Below are 17186 nucleotides of genomic sequence, written 5' to 3'. Positions count from 1 at the left end.
ACCGGCGCCTTAGTAAAAAAGAAGAAAAAAAGAAAGAAATCGACGTAGTTACTTCTGTGCGCCGCGTAGGGCACCGGTGACCTACATGGCAGTCAACGTGTTAAGTAAGCGCGAACACCTTGGTACATGAGGTGGTAAGTTTCAATAACACTAATGGCTCTGAGGGGTCCACCTTAAATAGCTTCATCCCATCTCTGCCCATGGATGTCGTAAGAGCCAGATGCCAGCGTGCAGTGATCGCTAACGAGCATTAACTGGCGTTATATTGGATGCAATCGTGCTTAAAAGAATACATTTGCAGCCATTATACAATACAACTGATACTCCGACTTCACGTATAAATATGGATGGCGCCGATGTCAACCTGCTCCAATTAGGTACTACTTGACTCTAGGTGAGCTGTAAACTCATTCTCCCGTCAGAGCTATAAAATTGATCGTTTATCGCATACGTCTTCCTCGCGTTGTTTCCTCACTGCTGAGGATTTTACTCCTTGTAATGTCCTTCCAGCGCCTTCGCTTATTGACCACATGAAGGGCTTCGTGTAATGGGATCTCTAGTGTGGCGCGGATTTTGTCGAACCATCTAGTCGGACTGCGCCCGCCAGGTCTCTCTCTCTCGATCTTCATATACTTCGCAAACGACTGCCACATTAAACGATTTGCAGGATAGCTGTCGGAGCACCATGGTTCCTAAGGAACGTGGATCTCCATGATGACCTGGAGCTTGACTCAGTCAGTATGTATCTACAGTCGGCATCATTGCGCCACTTCAAAAAGGCGGCACGACATGAGAACCCTCTTGTCGTGGCCGCCGGGAATTACATACCCGATCCTGCGGACCGAATGGAAAGCAGCAGCATTTCGGATCCTCCTGATCCACTAACCACTACCTGACCACCACTACCTGACGTCGCGCAAAGCACGTTATTACGGATCTTCCCGATCCATTAACGGTGCTTTTATGCACCACAAGCACCGGTCACCGTCCTCGTCGAACCCGTCGCTTGCGACGAAGGGCTCGGCGAGTGAATGAACCCATAGACACAGCCCACTGAGTTTCTCGCCGGATCTTCTCAGTGGGCCGCCTTTTTTCGATCCTGTGGTAGATTCTGCGAAGCACTGCCCTTGCTAAGGCCAGTGTTAGCAGGTTAGCCGGTTTAAGCCCCGTGACCTCACCTACACGTCAAGGAGAAGCTGAAATAGCCTCTCAAGGCTATCAGCATAGGTAGGGGGAAAAAAAATTAAACGATCCTTGAATGTGCTCATTTCGGAATCTACAAAAGTGTCAATCTTCTGACACATCACACACTGGCACACATATTTTTTTCGTACGTTTTGATGTAAAAACCAACCGATCGATCGTCCAATTTCAATACAAAAATTGTTTTATTGTTAAAACAAGATTCCGCATACTAATAAACGGCGCGTGTTACAAAACAAACGAACTCATATAAAGTAGAATGTAAACTGATGACGTAAGAGCGTCGGTCTACCGCTCCGCAGACACTTTCACTAGATATGGAAAATAGCGCAAGACTCTCCCACACTCCTATTCTTTCAATGTTTTTCGGGGCCCGCTTATTATAATACTAACACGGTTTGTTTCTATCCAACAAGATTCCAAACAATACTTTTTCTATTAACAACGTTAACTAAAGAACCATAAACTAACAGACATATCTTCAAACCACTAACTGTTCTTATGGTCACAAATATTAATTAATATCTTGTTCAGAAAACTCACAATATGTCTAAAACTCGTGAAAAAAATAACACAAAAATCCTACAAAAATTAATAATTAAAAATTAAATTATAGTTACGTTACACTCAGAGTAGTTCGCTCACTGATGAGTGAAGGTCGCAATATTTAGGCGAAGACGTACGGAAAGTGTCGAACAATAATTCAGCTCTCGAATACTGCGGCATTGTTAATGACATCGGCGGCTGCTGTTGTCGATTGCTACTAACGTGAGCTATAAAACGATGAAAGGGGCGAAACTTATCGTGTGTAGTAATTTCTTGGGTCTTGGTTTAATTGGTATGTTTCTGGTATATTACTGGTGGTAGGACGTCTTGTGAGTCCGCACGGGTAGGAATCACGACCCTGCCTATTTCTGACGTGAAGCAGTAATGCGTTTCGGTTTGAAGGGCGGGTAGCCGTTGTAATGTTACAAGTGTGAGGCCTTAAAACTCATGTCTCAAGCGGCATTTACGTTGTAAATGTCTATGGGCTCCAGTGACCACTTAACACCAGGTGGGCCGTGAGCACCTCCAGCCTCCACCTATAAATGCAATAAAAAATATTTAAAAAAGATTGACAAAGTACCTACTATTAGATTCTGATACAAATATCGAAACAGACAAAACACGGTGCAAGCTCGCTTTAGTTACCAAATTAATGCCTGATTGCCTATAAAACGCTACGCTAAACTGAAATAGCTATAAAATTTTATCCAGACTGGATTAAAAACAATATCTATTAGCTTCATTTAGCAAACTAATATTTTATGTACCCACAATGTTGATATAACGCCAAACCGCCATACCAGAGCATTGACCCAGTGATTCAGCTGATTTCTATACTTCTCACAATATTCATAAAACGTATTATTACTTCTTGCTCGATTTATTTCAAAGCCTTCGTGTTAGCTGGCATCTGCCCTAGCGTCCTACTTCCTATGTCAGAATAGTTTTTAGTGCAGTTTTGCAAAATAAAATATTTTGAGCATAACTTCAAATGTATTACTGAGTGTTGACGACAAATGCAACCGCTTATCTACCTGCTATTAGTCTTCCGGTATGTAGAAATGTAATTACGGCTTTGTTTGTGTTCTATTGCTGCACATGGTTTTTATAAGATTGATTTGAACTTTTCCACATTTACATATATGGTGATGCTCGTAGGGGTGGCGCCCGTGTAGTACACTGAAGCAGGGTCTTGATTCGCTCATGAATAAATAACAAAAGTAATATGCTTCTAAGAGTTTCGTTCGGGTAGATATACATCACTACATAGTACCTATAAATGGAAAGCAGTCGACGTCGCCCCAAACACGTCATTTCGGATCCTCCCGATCCACTAACGGTGCTTTTAAGTACCTCAAGCACCGGTCACCGTCCTCGTCGAACCCGTCACTTGCGACGAAGGCCTCGACGAGTAAATTAACCCTCAGACACAGCCCACTGAGTTTCTCGCCGGATCTTCTCAGTGGGTCGCGTTTCCGATCCGGTGGTAAATTCTGCGAAGCACGGCTCTTGCTAGGGTTCGTGTTAGCAACGTCGTCAGGTTTGAGCCCCGTGAGCTCACCTACTAGTTAAGGTTTCGCTGATATAGCCTCTCAAGACTATCAGCTTAGGTAGGAAAAAAAAAATAAGTACCTATAAAACAAAGTCGCTTTCTCTGTCCCTATATCCCTATGTATGCTTAAATCTTTAAAACTACGCAACGGATTTTGATGCGGTTTTTTTAATAGATAGAGTGATTGAAGAGGAAGTTTTATATTATGTATAATAACATCCATTAAATAGGGGAGAAATTAATAATAAATTACAGTTTCCGAAGCGAAGCAAGGGCGGGTCGCTAGATTATTATAATCGCGATTTCTCGATGTATTCGGTATCGGTACATTCCTGAATAGTGTATAATGAACATTTATGATTCTGTTTGAACAGGCCGGAACAATGGACGGTGGCCAGTGACACTTGTTTGTAGTAACGCTATTGTTTCATATTACACACGCGTTATGTGCCATCTCTCTTGTATTATACGAGGCATATATATATATAACATGCAGATGGTTTATTACGCAAATCATGTGGACCGTTTTTTTTCCTACCCAAGCTTGCTTTGAAGCCTCGAGGCTTCCAGCTTAGGTTAGGAGGTTAGGTAGGATATGCCAGCGTAACCAAGCGAGTAGGTGAGCTCACGAGGCTCAAACCTGACGACGATGCTAACACTAATCTTAGTAAGAGCAGTGCTTAGCAGAATCTACCACCGGATCGGAAAATGATCGGAAGATGTATATCGGCTGGCTAGAAGAAAGTGCAAAATATGAATGAATTTTAGACATTTAGGGCAAAACGTAACAAATTATTTTAATACTAGCTTTTGCCCGCGACTTCGTCCGCGTGGAATAGTTACTTTGGCATAACGCTAAATTTTACCCGCCTCTTCATTTACGTAGAAAGTGAATTTATTTTTGAATAATAGAATGTTTAGGAGCTATTTAAGGTACCAAAATCACGCTTTTTTACCAACTTCAAAACAGGAAGCTATCAATTCGACCATATTTTTTTTGTATGATAATTCTTTTTTTCTTTTTTTGTTCGAAAGGGTAGACTTCCCGAATGGTCCTGTAATCATATCTGATGATGAGATCCTGGAGAAATCTAGAAAAATCTATAATTTTCAAAGCTTATCTTGAAGTGATTTGGCTGTTTCAATGTTGTAATGAATAACGTATTTGTTTGGATAAGGATTAATATCATCTTTATAAAAACACCTTCACAAATAATGCTTTATTTTAAAACAAATTTGTTTAACATAAAAAAACGTTGTAGCGAGTCAAACATATCTATCGCGGATTTTTTTTAGATCTTTTAAAGGGGAACAACTCTGTCATACATTATTTTAGCGAAACTTTAACCGTTTCCGCAGCGCACGCAGCGGAAGCTCTCAAAAGGGAAAAAACCCGATTTTGAAATAATCTTTGTTGGTGCTCTCATCTTAGCGTGATTTTAAATTATTATATAGGCTATAGCCTTCCTCAATAAATGAGCTACCTAACACTGAAAGAATTTTTCAAATCGAACCAGTAGTTCCTGAGATTAGCGCGTTCAAACAAACAAACTTTACAATATTAGTATAGATTTACTTCAAATTTCGCGAGTTGTAGAAAAAATTATAATTACTTGTACGGCTTAATATCGGAAACTGTAAAATTACAATAATAAACACGAAGTTGGTTTAATCTCGTAAAAGTACTTTAAATCAGATGAATATGTCGTACTAATATTATTTGCTTAGATGGGCAGATGAGCTCACATCAAATGAACAAACGTAGTATTTCATTCTGCCCAGGTCTACGTCACGGAATTACGTAACTGACTGGTAGTACTGTATGTAGACAGTGACGAAATTCCACTTCGATAAAGCGGCACGACACGAGAACCCTTTCATCGTGGCCGCCGGTCGGATCCTCCCGATCCACTAACGGAGCTTTTAGGTACTTCAAGCACCGGTCACCGTTCTCGTCGAACCCGTCGCTTGCGACGAAGGGCTCGACGAGTAAATTAACCCACAGACACAGCCCATTGAGTTTCTCGCCGGATCTTCTCAGTGGGTCGCGTTTCCGATCTGGTGGTAGATTCTGCGAAGCACGGCTCTTGCTAGGGTTCGTGTTAGCAACTTGGTTAGGTTTGAGCCCCGTGAGCTCACCTACTAGTTAAGGTTCCGTTGGAATAGCCTCTCAAGGCTACCAGCTTAGGTAGGAAAAAAAAAAGACGAAATTAAATAATAATATGAACCAAATGGATTTGGAAAAGTATTTAGGCGTGGCGCGTTTGTAAAGATTTTCAAAATTTCAATGAAACATCAAGTTATTTCTGACTAAACAAGTAAGTAAGCGTTGAATAAAAAATATGATTAATTTAAAATAGACATTACGAGGCGGGGGGTGAGTGCAAAAAAAAACAAATCGTGATCTCAGGTATTGACGTACTGGTAACTGGAGCCAGTACTACCGCAGCAAACATTAGAAATTGAGATCAATATATCAACTGCATTTAAATAACCTAAACATATAAAGGGTCATGTCCCCGATAAGTTTATGAGAACAGTTACAATTTAAAACACTATTTAATTCGATGAGCATTGTGTATTCTTGTTTTCATGAAAACATTGTACATACTACTTATTATATTGTTGGTACTGAGTGCGCACACAAAATTTCTGTCTGTTTGTACATCTGGAAGGGAGTTAATGAATTAAAGTTTGCATTTATATTGCCGTCAATATTACAGACAAACATTACCAAAATTCAATATACTGTTGATAAACTGTTTATTTCCGGTGTTACAACAATTGGCTACAATAATTGGTGGCGTGGAACGCAGAAACCGTGACTGTAAGCCGGCACGGCTGATGTCCCCAATACGAATACATTATTACTGAATATAACCTCGTAACATATATTGTCAGTACATATATTGTTTTGTCAATATTTTCACGTATTCTTTTAACAAAAAAAGGCTTTCATACAGATCCGTGCTTAATTATTTCGTCTTCTTTCTCATTGTGTCGCCCTCGAGAATATCATTTTGATCAATTAATTACAATTAATACAAAAACTGTTAGTCTACATGCGTAAATATATTGGCAATATATTATTAATTTAAAAATATGGATATACGACCTTATGGAGGAACCATATATATGTTAAATGTGAAACATATTACAATTATAAATTATACCTTACACTGACATACAAAATGACATACAAAAATATTTAAAGTATTTACTAATACTCCGCTTGTTACGATAGTTGGCACACCTCGCTTCTGGGCCGAGATTCCCACTACACAAACATTCTTGTGGCCATAAATGATATATACATAATGTATATCATTCTTTGCACTGTATACTTGTAGCACATGAACCGTATGAAATTTATTCGCCATTATTTATTTATTTAACGGCATAAGTGAGTATGTTTGTTTGTTTTTTCGGCTTTCGCGTCTAGCTGCTCAACCCATCGTCATGAAAGTTTGTCTACACGTCGTCAGGGGCACAGTGAGAACATAAGGTACCTTTTACCCACAAAAAAGTATTGATCACAAGCGAAATACTATAAGTCCTCATGATTAACGCTAGTGGAACCTCGTATAAAGCTTGTATTATTATAAATGTATGCTGAAGCATTGGATATTTTTATTTCAGTAAACAATAGACCTGGGAGAAAACGTGAATCACTTTAGTGCACGTGATACCAACTAAAATTTAAAGTAATGTATGTGTAGCTACAAAAATTGCGAACGAATTACAAATAATTCACATCACTTGTAGACCTAGATTTTTGAAGTTAAATTTTGAAACTTGTATTTAAGCGCGCGATAAGCCGCCGCATGTCGATCTAACACATGATTTGTTACGTTGTTGTGATTTTCATTGCAAGAGTTTGTTAGCCGCGTATCAAGATTTGAGGCTGTATTTATGTAAGTAAATTATTAATGATTAAATAAATATTTTATGCGAATTTCAATTTTTATACTAATATTACAACATAATTCAATTACCCTAAACAAGTATACCTAAGTCCTTGTGTGCGTATAAAGTACATACCTACGCGGTTTTTTTGAGAAATGATTTTTCAGTGGATTTTAACCGGGATTTCTTAAATTTCACCTTCAATTAATAAATACGTGGATTATAATATAAATAACATTTCATAGGAAATAGACAGCCACATTTTTTGCAAAACTTTTATTTTATTTTTCAGAGGCACCATCTATGTATGTAACATGATTGTTTCTACAAGGTGTGTTTCTTAAACTTTTTATTTGTGACAAATACTTATACGTTCCTGTACGAAGGACGAAACAACTAAATATAGTACATCCTTTGTCTTAGAGTTGGTGGAGGCATTCACGTTGTGATTTTCAGGGTCTCAAAATACCAGTCTTGCTGGTGGTGAACCTAGGAGGCGAGTAAAGCAAGCCTTTTGACGACTACTGGGACACAACTTTTACCTATAGTTATCTATCGTTGTTCCGAAAATAAAATGATGTAGCAAGAATCAGATTTTTTAATCTTTATACAAAAATCAAGTATTGCTGAAGCGCAGTTTCTTTATTACCGCATTGTCAGTCCTTGTGTCTTGTGGCAACACTTTTGTTGATATTGATAAGGCACGTAGCTTCTAGCGCTGTATATTTTAGAATTTATCTCGAAATATACTTTTCAACGATTTTTTCATAACGCTGTCTAAGCACTCGTCCTTTGGAAGCGGTGTGGTCTCTAGTGACAGCCGAGCCCGGATGAACTACTGAACTGTATTTTTTTTGTTCAGGAGGAAATCGCCGGACTTCCGCCCTCCACTGAGGATGGGGGTGGAGTCGAACTGACTAAAACCTCCTGTCGCTCAACAACCAACGTCCAAACCTCGCATGAGACAGAACTCACGAAAAGGCAAAGGGGGGAAAGTGAAGCGTTTAGTGCGGAGCACATCTCTCCCATCACCCTCCCCCTCGGGACGCCGGACCGGTGGTCATCAGCGCCACGACCACCAGCCCTCTCGGACAGCAGGCTATCCGAAGCCCGCCTAGATGGCGCCGGTTCGAGTGAGTTATCCTACGGAATACCCCGCTGGGCCAGAACCAGCGTAGTTCGAGGATAGCCGGCCTTCCATCACCCGGATGCTCTTGCGTAAAACGCGTGCAGAGCAACTTGCACGTCGCCTTCTTAGGCCCCACTCGCCGGTCCCCAGGCCGACATGCGAGGGGGAACCGAAACACTTAGAGGTCCATGGCTTGGGCGAGATCCGCCTCCCTGGCCCCCGCTCAACGGCGGCGGGCCAGGGAGGGACGCGCCCGCCACCTCCTTTTGCGAGGTGGTGCACTCGCAGAAGTCGAGCATCGCCTTCCACGACTCGTCGTCGCCGAGCATCGATGCCACAACACTCGGCAACGACAAGTCGTTTCCTATTTTTGCGACGAGGACACGGTGCCACCCCTCCCATGCGGGGCAGGCGACGAGTGTATGCTCTGCCATGTCCAAGTCGCAACCACAATGGTGGCACTCTGCCGTCGGCTCGGCTATGATCTGGTGCAGGAACTCTCCGAAACAACCATGCCCAGTGAGCACCTGCGTGAGCCGGAAAGTGAGGCGTCCTCTGTCACGATTCACCCAATCCACAAGGACCGGGCGAATCGCCTCGACGGTCCTACGACCAGCGGAAGGATCGGACAGCCACCTGCACTATGACTCCAGTACGGACCGCCGAGATTGGGCCCTCCGCGCTTCGACCACACTGGGGCTGGGACGTGTCACGCCCTGGGCACGAAGGTCAGCCCGCCACTGATAGTCAGCGGCGAGCGCCTTCGCCTCCAGAACCCAAGGCGGCTACTGAACTGTACTGTAATCTTTAACGTTTCATGCGTTAATTTTAATAAGTACCAGAAGATATAACGAAAAAAAAAAGATAACGAAGTTTGAGTGTGCCTAATGATACAATAAATCCTCTTTTCGATATCGAGTCGAGGGAACCCGCTCCTCCCCACGACCTCTCACAGCTGGAGTCCCGCAAGGCTCTGTCCTCTCACCCCTCCTATTTAGCTTATTCGTCAACGATATTCCCCGGTCGCCGCCGACCCATTTAGCTTTATTCGCCGACGACACGACTGTTTACTATTCTAGTAGAAATAAGTCCCTAATCGCGAAGAAGCTTCAGAGCGCAGCCCTAGCCCTAGGACAGTGGTTCCGAAAATGGCGCATAGACATCAACCCTGCGAAAAGTACTGCGGTGCTATTTCAGAGGGGAAGCTCCACACGGATTTCCTCCCGGATTAGGAGGAGGAATCTCACACCCCCGATTACTCTCTTTAGACAACCCATACCCTGGGCCAGGAAGGTCAAGTACCTGGGCGTTACCCTGGATGCATCGATGACATTCCGCCCGCATATAAAATCAGTCCGTGACCGTGCCGCGTTTATTCTCGGTAGACTCTACCCCATGATCTGTAAGCGGAGTAAAATGTCCCTTCGGAACAAGGTGACACTTTACAAAACTTGCATAAGGCCCGTCATGACTTACGCGAGTGTGGTGTTCGCTCACGCGGCCCGCACACACATAGACACCCTCCAATCCCTACAATCCCGCTTTTGCAGGTTAGCTGTCGGGGCTCCGTGGTTCGTGAGGAACGTTGACCTACACGACGACCTGGGCCTCGAATCAATTCGGAAATACATGAAGTCAGCGTCGGAACGATACTTCGATAAGGCTATGCGTCATGATAATCGCCTTATCGTTGCCGCCGCTGACTACTCCCCGAATCCTGATCATGCAGGAGCCAGTCACCGTCGACGCCCTAGACACGTCCTTACGGATCCATCAGATCCAATAACCTTTGCATTAGATGCCTTCAGCTCTAATACTAGGGGCAGGCTTAGGGACCCCGGTAACCGTACTCGTCGAACTCGACAAAGAGGTCGACGTGCAACCTAACCCATGCATCAGCCCGCTGAGTTTCTCGCCGGATCTTCTCAGCGGGTCGCGATTCCGATCCGGTAGTAGATTAATTCGCGAAACAATTGCTCTTGAGTTGTTAGGTCTCCTTCGGAGGCGCTCGGGCAGTTGTTAGCAAATCCCACCCCTCTTGGCTGAGCCTTTGCTCGCCCACCTGTCCTGGTGAAACTGGAAAGGCCTTCGGGCCACCAGTAAACTTCCAATCATAAAAAAAAAAAAAAAACAATAAATCCTGGTAACTAAATACCAATCGAACAAAACCCTTCTCTGCGCAACTGTACCAGACTACGGCAACTGTACCGGACTATCGCTGTCCATCCGAATTACTCACGATCGAATTCGCACGTTTCTCATTGCGATTCCGCGCGGTCGTACCGTGCAAGTCCCGGGCGACAAGCGCCGCGCTCTTGCGACACCACGCGACGTCGCACGGATTTATTGTAACGAGGTTTATTCGCGATTCACACAACGCTCCAACAATTAGATTACGCAAGTATCCGCTCACGTATACAACTACAAAACTAATATCATGTGCGCGATTTTTTTTAATTACATAAGCTGCAAAAATGCTTATATTACCGCGTTGTCTTGCGTCAAACACTATTAGAGTCATACTGCGCTCCGGTTACACTGTCACTATTATGCGTATTTCTCCCGCTAATATTATCCTCATTCGTCCTGCCCATCGCCCGTGATAGCCTACAAAGCTAATAAAGTAACATCTCATGTTAGGAAATTACTCTGTCGGAGAAAAGTTGAAGTCGTCGTGGCTTAAAGAATAAGACGTCCGGTGCATTCGTGTTGAGCGATGCACCGGTTTTCGAATCACAGGCGGGTACCAATTTTTGTAATGAAATACGTACTCAACAAATATTCACGATCGACTTCCATGGTGAAGGAATAACATCGTGTAATAAAAATCAAACCCGAAAAATTATAATTTGCGTAATTACTGGTGGTAAGACCTCTAGTGAGGCCGCACGGATAGGTACCACCACCCTGTCTATTTCTACCGTGAAGAAGTAATTCGTTTCAGTTTGAAGGGTGGGGCAGCCGTTGTAACTATACTGAGACCTTAGAGCTTATATCTCAACCAGTAAGTTCAAGTTCCAGTAACCACTTAACACCAGGTGGGCTGTGAGCTCGTCCACCCATCTAAGCAATAAAAAAAACAGGCGATCAAATGTCGAACAAGTTTTTCATTTATATTCCTTTAAAACTATAATCTATATATTAATACGTAAAGAAAATACTTTTTACCCCTTTTTACGAAAATAATGAGGACGGAGGAGTATGAAATTTCCCACACTTATAGAGAATATAGAAACGGAGTACAGAATTCTAATATTTCTTTAAAATTATGAATAAAAATACATTACACACACTACCATGTGTTTGACACACACACGCATTTATACTTCTTTGTTAGTCTGTTGGCAAATTGAGAATAGGTTAATATTGTTTGTCTTTAATATTATTTGTCTAGTGTAATCTTGGCCAAATATGTGATTAGAAGTATAATAGTTTCTGACAATAGAACCATAATAATGTTCAAACTTATAATTTCAATTATTATAATTAAAATCGAATTTCAACTACTGAGGGACTACTGGTTTAAAATAAAACTATATTCACTGGTTGATAGTTAAATACGAACGTCAACAATGTCAGGACTACGTCAATGTCAAAATACTGACGACTTAGCAACCATTTAGCAACTAGTATATAACTATTATAGTATTGTAAATTTTATTTCTTACATAACGAGGGTCGTTTTTTATTGCCATCACCGACAGGCGAGCCTGCGACCCTACGACCAAATCGTAAGCGGTTACAAGCATTGCTTGCTAAGGGCTCCACTGGAATGTAATTTTATTCTAGAACCTTCGCTACGTGACGACAACAATCTCTAGAAATTCAAAGTGCATGAACCCAATAGTTTCAGGAAGAAGAAATGAACTTTGATGATCGCGGTGCGATGGTAAAAAGGAATAACGGATCTGTTCCCACAAACTTCTCAAAGCACTCCCTATAGACCATACGGTGCAATATAGAAAATGAACTAAAGCCCATCCGTAGATCCAGAGGCTTCAAACAGCCGCGTGCTCAGGATTACCGACAATCCGAGCAACCAGAGAAAGAATCAACACTGCCAGCGAAGAAAGACCCGTGTACTGTAGTGGAGCTCGACGACCATAACTCCAATCCTATAGTATCTCTCCATAAAAGACGAGCGACGTCGCAGTTTGAGCCCCGAGAGCTCACCTACATGTTAGGGCTATCAGCATAGGTAGGAGAAAAAAAGCCGATAAGTAGACAGGCTTACGACCAGAAATTCATCATATCCTTCGAACCTAAATACGCCTATAGCTAAATCAGGCTTGGTAACAATCCGTGCTAGTTTATAACCCAGTCTACTGCCAAAAAGCAAATCTACATACAATCGAAAGATTGCGAGTCCATCTGTGTGTCTCTAGCGTCGTAAATGATTACACGGTATTGTGACCTAGATACTGCGCGGGTCTAATCGCAGAGCTATTGAGAACAATCATTGGGGCCGGCCGGCAATGTAAACCAATTCACCGCTGGTAGCGGTACGCATGTGCCACTGGTATTGCCAGTGCCCATAGACGACAGTGACAACCCGGTGATTCGCTTGAAAAACTGCCTACTAAGGAGCAAGATGCTGTTAATAGAACATACAGCGGACTGCCGCCACCCTCCTGCCCATTACTAGGCCGTAGTGTAGTAATGCGCACCGGTTTGAGGGTCGTGGTAGTTGTTATGCAACATATTTAAGATTTCGACCTCATATCTCAATGATTGCTGCATTGGATGGCTGCATTTACATTGTAATATCGCAATAACTTAAAGTTAATTGAGTCGTAAGCTCGTCCACCTATCAGCACCTAAAACAAGAAAATGTCAAGCTCAGGAGCGCAGAGCTTTTCGCACTTGTTTGAAAAGTTCCATTATAAACGAAAAAATCTAGTTTAATGATATTAAATAGAAATTAAGTATGAAATTCGAAAAGCCAGTTAAATAATAAACAAAAGTTTTTAGATTTCTTAAAACAGCATATAATATGACAAATGGACCGCAACGTAATTATTTAAATAAAAATGGACAAACATAGCCTCCACATTACCGGGACCAATAAATTAAATTATACTGCCACTAAAAGTAACAGTAAAGTGCTCAGCTTCGCGAATTATTTTTTTATGAAAATGGATATTGCGCATCCAAGACTTTCGTCTCTTCGAATGAGAAGCATGCAAGGATGTGACCGGCTCACTAGCACGAACCAAGAGACTGACTCACGCTGTCGGTTTTTGCGATTATGATACAACTGGTTTTTGCTTTTTTTTCGACGTTATGCAAAAAGATGCGAGTTGAGGTCATTGCGTCACTAATTAAAATTCTCCGAAGATCTACTGTTCAGCCTTCAGACGGCGATCGACGTGCTAGATTCCGTTCATCATAACACCGGTACATCAATCTTTATAACGCCATTCGTAATAATGCAACAATTAAACACGTTCCGTTACTTGCATTTGATTGTTCTAATTACACACTGTTCTGTATGCTATTTATATTACAGTAGGCTTATGAAATGGAATTGTGTTCATAAAACGTATCATACTCATAAATGGTGGACGATTTTCCTTAAGTTGACTTTTTTAAACTTGTTTTTAAGTAAAGACGTTGTGGTTATTTCCGAACGAAGATTTCTCGCGAAAAAGCCCTATCCGTGACCCGAAATGCTGTAGTTTCCGCACAAACCAGATTCCGATGGACCACTGAGTCAACAGTCAGCCAACCTTAATGTAATTTCGTGACCTCTCATTCAGTTTGTTCAGATTAAGCAAATATCCAGCGTCGAGACGCGTCGAAGGCGGCCCGTCCCGTCGTATACCGTAACAGATACCGTTTTACACGACAAACATGCGATTTCGGGTCAATAAAGCTAACCCTACAAAAATCCACGGATTCACGGGACGCGGCGGATTTCCCAGAGGAAAATTAGACCGTCTGTGCCACGGTCGTTATTTTAATAACAGAACAATATAATACATACCTTATCATGATGTTTTGTAATTGAATTGTTATTCGAAGAGATTGGAGCGTACAATTCACAGCACTGCACGATTTTCAGTTAGCGCGTGGCCGCCATAACGTGCGTCCGCAGCGGTGGGTGGAACGCGAGTGTCGCAGCCCGCAGCCCGCCGTGGGACCAGCGGCTGCGGAGCTGCCCTCCAGCCCGCCATACTCGCTTCGTCCTTCAGTGCATCACTTGACGATTTAGTGGTGACTACTGGCAACGCGCTGCCCTATTCCGCGGAGATTTGCCCTAACAAACTTTATATTAACATTGAATCAATCTGGAAGCTTTCACACAAATAAACAAAGATAGATAGTTGCATGTATGGGTAACCCAGCCTACAGATTATCTGAATCGTTCATAGACATCACATCGTGAATTTTCCTACCGGTACTTGAAGCATGAAGGCGAAGTCTCTACCGTATTTTATATACACATAACTTCATAACCTCTTCCCACTTGTTTTTCTATAAGTAGGCTATAAGCATTAAAGTTATAATCTCTATATTATTATATAAAAATGAATTGCTGTTCGTTAGTCTCGCTAAAACTCGAGAACGGCTGGACCGATTTAGCTAATTTTGGTCTTGAATTATTCGTGAAAGTCCAGGGAAGGTTTAAAAAGTAAGAAAATATAAAAAAACTCGGAATTATATAAAAACAAACAATTTTGTTTTTCCTTTGATGTGTCCCCTTGATGTGTCTTTCATTTATCGATTGAGGCACTACGAAGTCTGCCGGGTCAGCTAGTTGTTAATAAATATCATCACTTAACATTGCTAGATGGACAACACGTAAGCAAGTCCACTGATCTAAGCCAAAATCTAGAATGTTGTTTTTTTAAGCATCTAGGACTTTTCGCTGATTTTGTAAATGAAAATAATATTAGCTGCGTAGCCAGAACAAAATCAATACCGCGGTGATTGATATATACGTTCAACAAACTCACTCAGACCAGGGCTCGACGCCCCCTCCCGTGGTCCAGCATTCACGTCCCCTAATCATTAGAGCATCGAGACATTTAATTCTTGCAGTCTCTTGTTTCTTGCTGACAAACGATAGAACAATACTTAATGCATTCATTTCAAAAAGGATGTTTTTCATTACAGATAGCCATTTATGAAAAAACTAAAAACGATCTGACATCGATGCTTTCGCATCTCCTTGATGGTAGAGCAGCCGAAGTCGTTTTCGTTTGTGTTCCATTTTGATATATGCTTATGGATGTAAAGGCAAACGTACTCATGGCTCTGACATTAGAGCTCATAAATATAACGAGATGATGACCGGTTTTTTTTTTAAAACGACATTTTGTTGTGTCTTTAAAGCGGTTAGTTGCCCTCAATTAAGAAAAATAGTATTATTATTCGCCAATAGATGTCGGGAAGAGTTGATTATTGAAAATACGAATAAAACAACATTTTCTGAAAATAAATCGTAGCTAGATCGATTTATCGCCCCCGAAATCTCCTGTGTACTAAATTTTATGAAGTCTAGGCCCGATCTTAATCCGCTGGATTATGATTTATGGTCAGTTTTAGAGAGTACGGCTTGCTCTAAACGCCATGATAATTTGGAGTCCCTAAAACAATCTATACGATTGGCAGTGAAAATTTTTCCCATGGAAAGAGTGCATGCTTCTATTGATAACTAGCCTCAACGTTTAAATGACTGTATTGCAGCCAATGGAGACCACTTCGAATAAGCTTTTTATACTTTTTATGTATTAAACTAACACACTGTAAAAGTAATTAATGTTATTTGCCATAGATTATTTTTTTTTTAATTGTGACAGTATTTATGGCCAGACTAAGTATACATATATGTTAATATACAAGAATTGCTCGTTTAAAGGTATAAGATAACTATAATATCGCCGAAATTGCGTCTTGCCAGGCTAACGTAGGCCCACTACATGAACTACCACCGGTATGTGGTTTCGGAGGATTGCGATGCGCAGTCGAGTCAACGTGACTCAATTACCACAATCACATCGAGCTTGATGTTAATTCAATGACTCCAGCTACCAGTCACGCCGTGCCGCAGACAAATAAAATTTTTAATAAATGAAAACTTGACAGTGGTCTTGTGAAGAAATCACATTCATGAGTACGACTTTCCTCCATGATCCCTCGGCGTTATGAAACTTCTTCAATCGGAGTTTAAGGTTTAAACATTTCAATGTAGACATAGTTGTGATCCGTTGCCAGTCCGATGTCAGTCATTTTACAAAGAATTTTTGATCGCTTAGACGAGTGACCAGGGTTTCTGCCCATCTGATGTTCAGTAGTACTCAGACATTACTGCGTGATAGCCGCCACCCGCATTGAGATATCATGTTTAAGACTCCGTTATATAGTATAAGTTCTGTCCCACCCTTTAAACTGAAACTTTACCGGGATAGAGGCCGGGCGGGCTCACAAGACGCCCTGCCCGCAGTGATTATGCAAATTATATTTTTTACCAAGTTTGACTTTTACTACACAATATTGTTCGTTCTTCGTGGAAGACATGAAAATAGTATTTGATTAGAAAAACCACCCCCACGGTCGCATCACTGGACACGAATGCAGCGAATGTTTTATTCTTTAGGCCACGACGACTTCTATATGCTATTTGTCTGTATTATAATAATGCAATACTTCGTCATGTTTTAAGAAGGACAACGGAGTTAATCTCGGTATGTTATTCGCTTCAGTGACCGCTTAATGTCAGGTGACCTGGCTTCACTGCGAAAACCACGTCGAAAGCCGCGAAAGTTAATATTTATTTCATTCGTGCGTTTTTTTTTTCGAGCCTGGGCTGTACCTTCCAAGAGGTCCCCGCGCCTCGGGGGCGCT

The 17186-nt window shown here is 41.7% G+C and overlaps 1 protein-coding gene across 2 annotated transcripts in view; it reads right to left on the bottom strand.

The window, feature by feature from the left end:
• Nucleotides 1–16258, bottom strand: part of LOC101745698 (mucin-5AC) — a 61815-nt gene extending 45557 nt beyond the window's left edge. The window contains exons 1-2 of one of the 2 annotated variants that reach the window (XM_062670774.1): nucleotides 15296–16258; nucleotides 14323–14595 (exon numbers count right to left, since the gene is read on the bottom strand). In XM_062670774.1, the coding sequence (XP_062526758.1) occupies nucleotides 14323–14330 (8 nt within the window). In that variant the 5' untranslated portion in view covers nucleotides 14331–14595; nucleotides 15296–16258. Of the gene's footprint in view, nucleotides 1–14322; nucleotides 14649–15295 lie in introns of those variants that run through there. The other variant, XM_004921499.5, reaches the window with a different exon arrangement.
• Between the last annotated feature and the right edge of the window lie 928 nt (nucleotides 16259–17186).

The sequence above is a fragment of the Bombyx mori genome, chromosome 10 (assembly GCF_030269925.1).
Source record: "Bombyx mori chromosome 10, ASM3026992v2".
NCBI classification, from domain to species: Eukaryota; Metazoa; Arthropoda; class Insecta; order Lepidoptera; family Bombycidae; genus Bombyx; species Bombyx mori.
Note: the sequence above shows the minus strand (reverse complement) of the source record. Positions and strands in the feature narration are given on the sequence as shown.